The 11833-nt window shown below is 48.3% G+C and overlaps 1 protein-coding gene across 1 annotated transcript; it reads left to right on the top strand.

Annotated features, from left to right (window-relative positions):
• The first annotated feature begins 8030 nt into the window (after positions 1 to 8030).
• LOC134440018 (phospholipase A and acyltransferase 3-like) lies at positions 8031 to 10839 on the top strand. The gene is made up of 3 exons (XM_063189944.1): positions 8031 to 8163; positions 9312 to 9580; positions 10729 to 10839. The coding sequence occupies exons 1-3, from the start codon at positions 8031 to 8033 to the stop codon at positions 10837 to 10839; spliced, it is 513 nt and encodes a 170-aa protein (XP_063046014.1).
• Positions 10840 to 11833: the final 994 nt, after the last annotated feature.

The raw sequence follows: 11833 nt of genomic DNA, 5'->3' as shown, positions 1-11833 counted from the left end.
CGCCCCTGGTCGGAGTGGAGCCGACCAGGAATTCCGAACCGGTAGAACCATTCCACAAGCAAGACCTGGGCGACCGTCGAGGCCCGCTGATCCCGGGTGGGGACGGCGATGGAATACTTACTGAAGACGTCCGTGATGACTAAAACGTTCTCCACCCCCCCCGACGTGGGCTCCAAAAGCGTGAAATCCACAGCTACCACTTCGTTGGGCCGCGATGCCAGTAGGTGGCCCATATGCGCGGCGGCTAGAGGAGGCTCCCCTTTGGACTCTTGGCACCTAAGGCACTTTTCACACCATCGGCGCACCTCCGCAAACATGCGAGGCCAGTAGCACCGTTGCCCAACCAACTCCAGTGTTCGATTAATCCCCTGGTGGCCATGGTGCTCGTGGAGCTGGTTTAGGACCTCTGATTGCAGGGCAGCCGGCAAAACCAGCTGGAGGCACTCATCACGGCCACTGGGGTGTAGCACTCTCCGGTAAAGGACTCCATCGTTCTCCACAAACCGTTTCCACTGCCGCAACAGGATCAAGGCCAAGGGTGACAGAGCTTCCCGTTCCTCACGAGTAGGCCGCCGACGCGCCTTCCAGAAGGCCAGAATCGGCTGGATAACAGGGTCTCCTTCTTGCAGAGCGCACAGGTCCGGCAAAGGGTGGGAGGGCAGCACCGAAACAACCAACTGAGAGGCGGTGATGCTACCCCCCGGGACAGCGGCCGGTTGCAGCTGACCAACCTTGCTTGCTTGCAGAGTGCGCAGAGCCGGCAAAGCGTCGGGGGATAACCCCGAGACACTGGACTGAGAGGCTGTGCCGCCATCTCCCTGAGCCGCTACCTGTTGCAGCAATCTAGGGACCGCTGTACCCGGAACCAGGTCACTCACGTCTTCTTGGTCTGGCTGATTCTGCCGCGACAGGCCGTCCGCATTACCGTTAGATTTACCCGAGTTTGAAGTACTTTAATTCAAAATCAAATGATGCAAGCTGTGCGGCCCACCGGTGTTCGACCGCCCCGAGTTTGGAAGTAGTGAGGTGACTCAGGGGGTTATTATCAGTGTACACGACACACTTCTGGCCCAAGAGATATTCGCGAAACTTCTCGGTGACGGCCCATTTTAGGGCGAGGAACTCGAGCTTCATAGAACTGTAATTGTTCATATTCCGCTCTGTAGGTCTTAACGTTCTACTGGCGTATGCCACCGATCGGACTTTGCCGTCCACCTCCTGCGAGAGGACCGCGCCCAGTCCGCAATGGCTGGCGTCGACCTCAAGAATAAATGGGCGGCTAAAGTCCGCGTACGCCAGTACCGGCGCCGACACGAGCCTCCCCTTGAGTTCCTCAAAACTTCTTTCGCAATCCTCTGACCATGCATCAAGAAACTGCTGCCCCGAGGGCCGACGGGAACGGCTCCCGTTCAAGGTGGCCACCAATCGATGCAACGGCGCGGCCAGCTTTGCGAATCCTTCGACGAATCGTCGATAATAGCTGGCGAAGCCTAGGAACGATCGGAGCTCCGACACATTGGCAGGTCGCCGCCATGTGGACACTGCCTCCACCTTGCCAGGGTCGGTAGAGACACCGTGCTGAGAGATCACATGTCCCAAGTACTGAACCTCCGGCTTAAAGAACGCGCACTTCCCTAATTTAGCCTTCAGCCCTTCCGACTGCAACCGGGTCAAGACCATCTCCAGGCGCTGTAGATGTTGCGCCACGGTGGACGAGAAGATCACGATGTCGTCAAGATACAGTAGAACGGAATGACACTGTTGGTCGCCGAACATACGTTGCATTAAACGTTGAAATGTACCTGGTGCATTGCACAGGCCAAAAGGCATTCTGTTCCATTCAAACAACCCGAAGGGGGTACAGAATGCCGTTTTGGCCCGATCACCTTCTGTCACGGGGACTTGGTTGTACCCACTGGCTAAGTCCATCGTAGAAAACCAGCGGGCACCTGCCAACATGTCCAATGTCTCCTCGATCCGAGGGAGCGGAAAGGCGTCCTTCCGAGTTCGGGCATTTAACAGGCGATAGTCGACACAGAGTCGCAAGCTCCCATCCTTCTTCCGGACTAGAACAAGGGGAGAAGCGAATGGACTACTGCTTTCTCTGATGACCTTCGCCTGGAGGAGCTGGTTGATATGGGTTTTTACGGCCTCGTAGTCGGAGGGGGCAATGCGCCTGTAACGCTGCCGGACCGGTGTTGGATCCAACAGCGGGATGTCGTGCGAGATTAGGGAAGTGCAACCCAAGTCGCCCTCATGGGCGGAGAAGACCGAAGAGTACCTCAGAAGCAGGGCCCGGACCTCAGCCTGTTCCTCGGCAGGCAGGGGTAACAAGTCCACTGCGCGGATTTGTGTCTCCAAAGGCGACGGGGCAGGCGCCTGAGGGTCAGTAATGGCGGCCACGGAACGGACCTCCACCACGTCCCGTGGCAAGCTGATGATCGACACAGCATTCACCTGTCCGAGTCTAGTACGAGGGTACAGCAGGACGTCCGTACAACCGACGTTAACTACAGGGATCTGCACCAAGCCACGGGTCACCTGCACCAAGGCAGGGGACACCAGCAACCCCCCGGGCAACCCCCGGTCCGTCGGCTCAAAGAGGGTTCCAAGCCCTGAATGTTGCTCAGGGCAGGTGGCAGGAATCAACTTCATAGTCCCCCCCGGAACCCGCACGGCCCCGGACATTCACCACGCCGCTGGTCTCGGGGGTGGGCCGGATTTCAGCCTGATGACAGTGTTGCAGCGCTTTCAGCACTGGTCGAGGGGCAGTTGACACTGATGGGAGATCGAAAAGCGTGGGACCGTGCCGCCCAAAAAGTTCCTTATAACACTTGCCGATAACATTCATACCAAGAACCCCAGGGACCACGGAAGCCGTGCCCCCTGGGGGGTCGCGAACGACCAGAACACCGCAATCAGGCATACTCTTCCCGCAAAGCTCAATATTCAGCTCCAAGTAGCCCAAGTAAGGAATCTCTAGGCCGTTGGCCGCTCGGAGCTGCAGCCAGTGACATGAGCGTAAACGCTCCTGCCCCAAAGATTCGAAGTTGGCAGCGAAGAAACTTTCAGTGACGGTGGACACCATAGACCCAGTGTCAATGAGACAGGGGACCTGAACCCCGCCCATCCGGACGAGCAGATGTGGACAGTTAGAAAGTAACGCCTCGGCGGCATTGGGAGGGTCAAGGGCATTACGTGAGCCAAGAGAGGCCCCCCCCGGACTGTGACTCCTCAGTCCGGTGGGCGTCAGTTTCCCGAGGGCTGGTTCGGTTGGAGGGGCCCGTTCTCCGAAAACCCGGAGCCTCTACGGGAGGGTGCTTGTGGGGGCCCCACCACTCGTTCTCCGTCACAATCCGCAGCAATATGGCCTGCCGCACGACAGCGCCAGCAGGCAAGGGGTCCCTCCCGAGGATACCGACCTCGCCTCCGTGGCTCCCCCTGTGTGGCCGCACCCCGAGAAAGATGCTGCAACTGAGCCTGTTGATCTTGCACCATTTCCATGAGCTTCGCCATGTCGGCCTGCAACTTCTCCATATCAGATCTGGTCGGCGCCCCACCACGGGGATCCATGCTTACGGCGCAAGAGGTACCAGGGACCCCAAGGGAGCGATCGAGTGAAGACAAGGAAAAGCTACGCGGCCGCTGCGGTTCGGCGGCGCCCTCCCGTTCCCAACGCATGGCTTCCTTACGCACCGCGATCAAAGTGGCTAACGGCGTGGTCCGAATGAAACTCTTCAAGTGACGACGCAAGGCGCCCTCGTTAACATGCTCCACAAACTGATCACGCAGAAGAACGTCAGCGTTAAGAATTCCCTCGGGCGCATTTCGTCTAACCTTATCAATAAGGGTCATTAATGCGATTGAAAACTCTAGCAGTGTCTCTCCCTCTTGCTGTTTTCTCGAAAAGAACGCCTCCTGCAAGGCCACGTATGACTGTGGGCAACCGTAAAGCTCCTGTAAAATTTCAAAAATTTTCTCTGGGTTTTCTTTTTCTTCTCTCGGCCTATAGCGGATCTCATCCCGTGCCTCGCCATCCAAGTGATCGTAAAGAAAATAGGCTCTCTCGGCAGCAGAAAAATGGCGCGCCCGCATACATGCCTCCGCCTCCTCCTTCCACGCCTCGATACTTATGCCCCCATTTCCCCTAAACAATGGGCACTTCTTTTCCCTTGGGACAAAGACCAAACGTTCTGTAGCGGACCCTGCCGGGGCGCTACCATTTAGTGTGCTCGTACTTGTGGCCCGCTGGGCGAGGGAGGCCTTTAAGCGCTCATTCTCGGCTCTTACCTCAGCCAACTCATCCCTAATCTCTTGTGCGTCCCGCGACATGCTGCGGAAACCGATCAAGACAAATTTGGAAAATGCAAAAACTCACAGGGATGGCTGGTCCAAATCCCGAGAGAGGGGCGGTCTCCCAACCTCGGCTGCTGCTCCGCTTCTACAGGAAAAACACAAACTCACAGCGCTTATTCAGTGGTGCTCTCACTTTCAACCAACCACATACATACACTCATTCAACCATTGACCATATGACAAATTTCTATTACAAAGAGTGACAAAACAAAAACCTAAAAAAATGAAACCAGTGTCTCTGCTCCTATGCCAATCCTGCCGACTACGCCAAAATGTAGTGGGCGAGACCGTTACAGGAAGTAGTTCGACTACGCCACCCCCGGGGGTGGAGCCCCCGGAGGAAATGAATTAGGGGTAGTTACAGATACCCCGGACCAACACACAATGTACCCGCACAATAGATTACCAGGCAAACACAGGTTCGTGCACAATGGAGGCAGAGACAGTGGTGACAATTAATAATTCAAATCTTTATTATTCTTTGCGTTATAAAAATATATTTTTCTCACTCTTTGTAATAAAATATAAAAAGGTACTCACAATTCACAAAGTGCAGTGGGGTGGGTGTGCTGTCGCAATCACCCGCAGATAGATAAACACTTGCCCCAAAGTATGTTCACGTTAACAGTAAAGTGCAGGGGTGGGTGTGCTGCCACCACACCCGCGGATCTGTAAACACCTGCCCCAAAGTATGTTCCTTAATTCACAATAAACAACACACCTGGTAGGCCTAAGGCCTTAGAACCTACACTCAGGTTGTCAGACTTTGCCACTAGGGGCTAGCACGGCTAACACAATAGGGCGAATGGCACACCTCAGGATTAACAAAAGAAAAAGTAAAGAAATAGTTCACAACAAACAGAAATAATTCACGGCAAACAGAAACAACAAGAAATCACAGCAAACCATGCAAAATAAATCAAAATCCAGTAAACACATGCAGTTAAATAAGAAATTAGATAATTGAATGAAATAATGGAAAAAAAAAGAAAATTAGGCACAGCAAACGAAAGAAAACGAAAATCAAAACATGAGGTAAACCAACCCCAGAGGCTCAGCTCAGTGCAGTCCCCTAGGTATCCCCACACTCACACGCACCAACTTGCGCACACGCACACACACTGTGGAATGGCTCACACACCAGCTCACACCAAGCCGAGCGCCCACACACACACACACACACACACACACACACACACACTGAACTAAAGCGCGCCAACGCACACACACACACGAATGTCCGATTTCCCGAGGCCGGAGCAGCAGCCGAGATACGGGTTCCCGGCGTCCAGAGGCACCACACAACCGGGGCTAAAAGTCGCCGCTCGTGCACCTAAACGCGTGGTGTGTCTGACCACGGCCACACAGATACAACCTGCGAGGGAGGAGGAGAGCGTTAGCCAAGCTAGCAGGACACCCACTATCATACGATTCTGTTGCCGAGAGGTTACCTTACCCGGAGATGAGGGTGCACCGATGCGCAGCGCAATTCTCACAGTCGGAGTGCCAATACAGAGGTACACGGCCGAGGCGCCGGTAGCGACCACACGCTGAAACCATAATAATGGCCGTCGTTAGCAACCATGGTAAGAAAACAAACAGTCAGACCTGGGTAAAGGCACAAGCTAACCCACTATAATACATACCGGCGTGCAGGAGACGGGAAAAGCGCAAGGTAACCGTTGGTATTGTCCACCGAAGTCCTTGCCAGTGGAGAAGCAAGAGATCACTCTAGCCAAGTAAGAGACGCCAAGTTGGAATCACAACCTATAGAACAGCAGACGCGAAGTTACCGCAGAAATACACCAGCGGCGATCTGAGCGAGTCGCGCGACGGAAGTAATTGACTTTGTATTGAGTCGAGAGACAAAAGCGATTCTGGAGACTAGAGCGACTTGCGCGACCAGCGCGACAATTTGAAGTTGAAATCTTTTCAACTTTTTATGACGCGGTTCGGCGACAAGCCGCGACAGCCAATGACTGTATAGAGGTCAGTGACCACAGCCAATGGGAATGCTTGAATGCTTTGCCTTCTGCCTGTACGGACATACTCTAGTCTCCTCAGTCTCTCGTATCGCTTGCTGCTACACTCTGTCGCTTGAGTAGCGTCGCCGCTGGTGTATCTCTGCGGTTAGCCACTAGCCGCTGGCTAGCACATAAACAGCGACAAGAGATGGTCCACATACTCACGAGGACAAGAAATGGTCCACATCTCCTCGATCTGAACTGGACACCGCACTCCTCTCGACGACGAGGGGAGAAGCAACCACAGCATTCGCCGGTGGCGATGAAACGCGCAAAGGGGGACTTTGCAGGCTTACCGAATACTAGCCACTGGCAGTGTTTATGAAGAGACTTCCCATAAGCCTCTACGAGCGGCGTGGTGACGTGTGCCGCAGCGTCAGACTTTCCCTTAAAGGAGCAGCGCTCCACTACATAAAGAATAAATAACGAGTACACAAACACACACATACAAACTAAACTAAACTAAACATCATGTCAGGAGTCTGCCCTGGGGCAAGGCCAGTTCAAGCATTAGTCTAGTAGATTCTCTCGAAAGAGGAATGTCTTTAGTTGTTTCTTGAAGGCTGCAGTCGAATTTACATCGCTTTTTCATTTAATTCCGATTTGTGAAGTGTTTACATGATGTTTTCAAAGCGGAATTAAGCTTTATTCAATTTAATGTCTCGTGTAAAGAAGGCCATTGACTAATCATTCCGATGCCTCTGACTTGTTCATTGACACTAAAATTTGTTTTTGAGAGATGCACTGTTGTGCTTGTGCAGAGGTGCACAACATTTTGAACAAGTCCAACATTACACGGACCCATTTGCAGCTGATTCGTGGCATCTTTGCTATTTTTTCAACCAGTTGGTAACATTTCAGGTATATGGTTGCTAATACGTTCATTCGATCATTAGAATGAGCTGGTTCATTGAATTGGCATAAGCAACATATGTGGCAGGGTTTTTACTTTCTGATCCTGGGATGTTTGCCCCTGCCCTCATGTTATCACTTGAAAATCACAATCATGGCCTAAATTTACTTGCCAGGCCACGCCCTCCTAGTGACGCAGCACCTTATGTATTGCTTTTGGTCAGGCCAAGAGCAATGCGAATATCGTTTCTGATCTCCAGAAAAATCGGTAACTCCACCCACTTTGTCCGACACCAGTCAGCCGGCAGCAAACCAAGGGAGGCGGGTCAACCAGGTTATGCTCTTGATCAGACCAGTGTCAAAGAGATTTGAAAGTCGATGATAATCAGGCTATACTTTTGCTGACCAGATGTCTTCTACTCAAATAGTAACTATGAATAGTCTGCCCACTGATATCATGCATGGCATCATATACTATTTTAAACAGAAAGCGGAAGTGAAACCATGAATATTCCACATCTCTTGATTCACAACCTTGTACGGGCAGCGATCGCACAGGAGTCAACACCTGTAAGTTGTCATAATTAAGCTGTATGTATGTATGTATGGATGTATGTACGTATGTATGTTCATATGTACGTATATATGTATATATGTATGCATGCATGCATGTATTTATTTATGTATGTGTGTACTGTACTATGTAGCCTATGTAGGCCCTATGTATATAGGAATATGCATGCATGTGCAGTGTGTATGTACATTTATGTCTTTATTTATTTATTCAATTTAGTTATCATGTTGTCTCCATTAAAAAACTTATTTTATTATGACAAGGAACCAGGAGACCTAATTGAGATCTTCAGAATAGCATACCAGCACTGGGCTGTGTATGTCGGAGATGGTTATGTCATTCACCTCGCTCCAACAAGTAAGTAGCTTATGAGCAATCAGTCAATCAGAAGTTGTTGCACGTGTAGTACATGGATATTTTTTTTCTGCCTCTTTTTTACACTGACTGTAAATTAAGTTTTTGAAATCCCCTTTATTTATATTCTTTTATTTTTTATCAACATCAGGTTTAAGTCATCACATGTCCCCATGTTTCTCTCTATGACAAGAGATTGCATTTTCAAACAACTTGCTACCAAAGGTCTTACAGCTATTAACAGTAACTCTTACCATAATACAGCCAGGACACATATTCCCTGTGACTGTGCCTAACTGCCCATAAGCATTAGGGCTGGGAATCGATCCAAATTTCCTGGATCGATTCGATTCCAATCCAGAAGGTCACGATCCGATTCGATCCACGATCCGATTCAATTCGATTCGATATCGATCTTCTGTATTGCTGGGTTGTCACTTTAACCCATTTATGTCTAGAATTCTAAGACCGGCTATATAAACCAAAATATCTCAGCATTTGATGCCCACACAAACATGACATACCTTGGTATGAAAGAAACAAGCAGGAAACTTGGTATGAGAGAGAAAGGTGGGATAAGACTGGCACTATTTACTTGAACAGGCCGTGTGTATTTGTGCATGTAGCCTACATGAATGTGAAAGAGAGCTACAGGATGTGGTTGAGAAAATAGCGCCTATAATCATCGGCAAAAGATCGATCCACAAAGTTGTGAATCGATATCGCAATTTTCAATCGTGAATCGATATTGGATCGCAGATCGATCTTTTGAACCCAGCCCTAGAAAGCATTAGGTCCACAGTTGTGTAGTAACAAATTAGAACTAAGTACTCAAGTTAAGTACTAAAAGGTAGTATCTGTACAATTGGGATTTTTTTTCCCCCTATTACTTGCACTTTTACCTCACTACATATTTATAATGAATTTAGTATGTATACTTGCAATGTTGAATAGTTATAGTGGTGATAATGAACACTACTTGTACTTTACTCCACTCCCCCAGTCTTATACATCACTGATTAGGTCACTGATGCCCCCAAATATTCAGTGTGATTATTTAAAGAGCCCATGAGTTACTTAAACCTTTGTATTATTGCTGTTAAAACATGACACAAGACTTACCTTAACGTTTGCATTGTGTCACTCTTCAGCTGAACAGGCAGGTGGTGGACCTGCCATGTTGATGTCTGTGGCGTATAACACAGCTCTCGTGAGGAAGGAGAAACTGCAGGATGTGGTGGGAACAGACAAGTGGAACGTCAACAACATCCTAGACGAACGATATGAGCCTTTTTCTCCAGAAGAGATTGTAGAGAGAGCTGAGAGCATGCTGGACCAAGAACTGCCTTACAGAGTCGCTCAGAAGAACTGTGAACACTTTGCTACAAACATGCGATATGGCATGCCAGAGTCACGCCAGGTGAGAGATGTATATTACAGTAGGTGAATTCACCATTTTGTAGTTGGCAAAAATGATTTGGTTTAAAGTTAGAGTTTAATTTTAGTTAATTTTCAAAATGTATGTGATTTATTCACAATTTTGGTCTTTTCATTAATATTTAGTAGGGATAATAAACTGATATTTGGTCCAACCAAAATACATCGTCGCAGCCACATAAACAGTTCGTCTAAACCAGTTGATGCCCATGTAAATGCTACTGTTGTCAGCAGAAAGAAAATAGCAGAAAAGATTGATGTAGTTAGTGTTTTTTTTTTTTTTACAGTAGGCTATACAATACAAAGAAATTCCATGGGTATTAGTCACGAGACCCATATTTTATGCACCGATACATTACATTACACTTAACACGCTTTTATCCAAAGTGACTTGCAGATATTACAGGGTATTGGTTACAGTCCTAGGAGCAGTATTGGGTAAGGTACATTGCTCAACCTGCATGTCAGCCGTGGAGGGAGGAAGGGAATGGTAAGGGCGGGGATTGAACCGGCAATTCTACCATGAAGACTCGAGAGGCAAATGAACGTTATTAACATTTATTGAACAATTAGACATGTTAAAACAATGTATGAATCTGTTTGGCATAGGTTCCCGTCTTCTCGTTGAACTTCAGGGTAGGACGGCATATCCTCCAGCGGAGATGGAGGCGGGCGTAGCCTGCCCCCTATCAGACGGGGACGACTGGTGACGGTGGAATGGAGGGGTGGAGATGGCGTCGAAGTTGGCTTGATTGAAAGCAGAGAACTGAATGAGTGACAGCTTTTTTAAAAAGACGTGAATGCGATTCATTGGCTGAGAAGGAACGATGTATAAGTGATGTAACTGGTAAATCCCCAATCTCGTGTTGTGATTGGTTGACAATCCTGGGGAATGTTTACACGAGTATGATCTGTCAAAAGTGACACTGATTGGTTAGTAAGAGTTTGACAGCCGGGTACTTTGAGTCTCCCTGGTAGAATTTACGCAAGCTCCCATTCCTGTGATCTGCAGTCCAACTCCCCAACCATTACACCATGGCTGCCCAACATGACTGTACCTTTACTTACTGTTCTGTTCAATGCTGCTGCAGTGATATGCACTGACTCCTGCTTGTTTTGTTTTGTACACAGGTGCAACGAGCCGTGGACGCCGTACTGGGTAACATGATGATGCCAAGACGTAATCCTGTGGCGGATCTCTTTGTAGATATGCTACAAATTGCACGGGGGAATAAGCGCTAAAGGAACACTCCAGCTCATTTCAGGAAATTGCTCATATCAGGGATTCCCAACCTTTTCCAACATGGGGCCCACATGAAATTTTCACAAATGTTCGGGGCCCACCTCTGACCCAATCAACAGAAAACTCAAATAAATGGCACCAAATAAAATACACACAAAAAACATGATTTTGATTTTCAGAAAATTTTTTCAAGGCCCACTAGGAATACCTTCAGGGCCCACCGGTGGGCCCCAGCCCACAGTTTGAAAATCACTGGCTCATATGATTCTATGTGTTTGTATTGCCAGGTTTAAATAAAATGGAAAGAAGCAAAGAAAATGTTCTTTGAACATTTGTATGCACAAGAAGCCAGCACCTCAAGGAAGAGTTAATTGGTGTGCGATACCTCTTTTTTTCCCCTAGTTTAACAGTATAGCCATATTAAGGTTAGCAATGGAAGTTGTACAAAATAAAACATCATCAAATGTACTTATGACCACTTTAAAATGAATGTAAAATTCACCAGAGTGCAAAACGGCAATTTAATTCTGTCCAGTGATCACTTGTGTGGCTTCATGCTAAAGTTACCATTTACTTCCACTGATTATGCTAAGCTAAGCTAATAATAGGCTACCAATAAATCTATGTACTGAACACAATGAGAAGAAAATGATACGCACATGCATGTGTCATACTTTGAAATACTGGAATATATTTGAAAATCAAAAAGGGATGGACTGTTCCTTTAAGATCACCTAGACTGCTCAAGAACATGCCTTTGTGGAAATACGGTGATGATGTGGCCTTGCCATTAAAAAATAAAGACGATCTGAATTACTGACTCTGTTTGCACACATAGCATGCACGCACAGTATATGCGGATATTTTTTAATACATTGGCCTCTGGTTTATATAACAGAGTTTTAGAATGCACAAACACTAGTTTTAAAATGATCCCATTTAGGGGGCTAAAAAGCACCTGTCATCTGTTTTTTTGTTGTTGTTTCTTAATCT

The sequence above is a fragment of the Engraulis encrasicolus genome, chromosome 23, assembly GCF_034702125.1.
Source record: "Engraulis encrasicolus isolate BLACKSEA-1 chromosome 23, IST_EnEncr_1.0, whole genome shotgun sequence".
NCBI classification, from domain to species: Eukaryota; Metazoa; Chordata; class Actinopteri; order Clupeiformes; family Engraulidae; genus Engraulis; species Engraulis encrasicolus.
Note: the sequence above shows the minus strand (reverse complement) of the source record. Positions and strands in the feature narration are given on the sequence as shown.

Coding starts and splice junctions, on each gene's coding strand:
- LOC134440018 (XM_063189944.1), top strand. CDS start 8,031: ATGTTGTCTCCATTAAAAAACTTATTTTATTATGACAAGGAACCAGGA. Junction 8,164..9,311: donor CATTCACCTCGCTCCAACAA/GTAAGTAGCTTA, acceptor GTCACTCTTCAG/CTGAACAGGCAGGTGGTGGA. Junction 9,581..10,728: donor GCATGCCAGAGTCACGCCAG/GTGAGAGATGTA, acceptor TTTTGTACACAG/GTGCAACGAGCCGTGGACGC.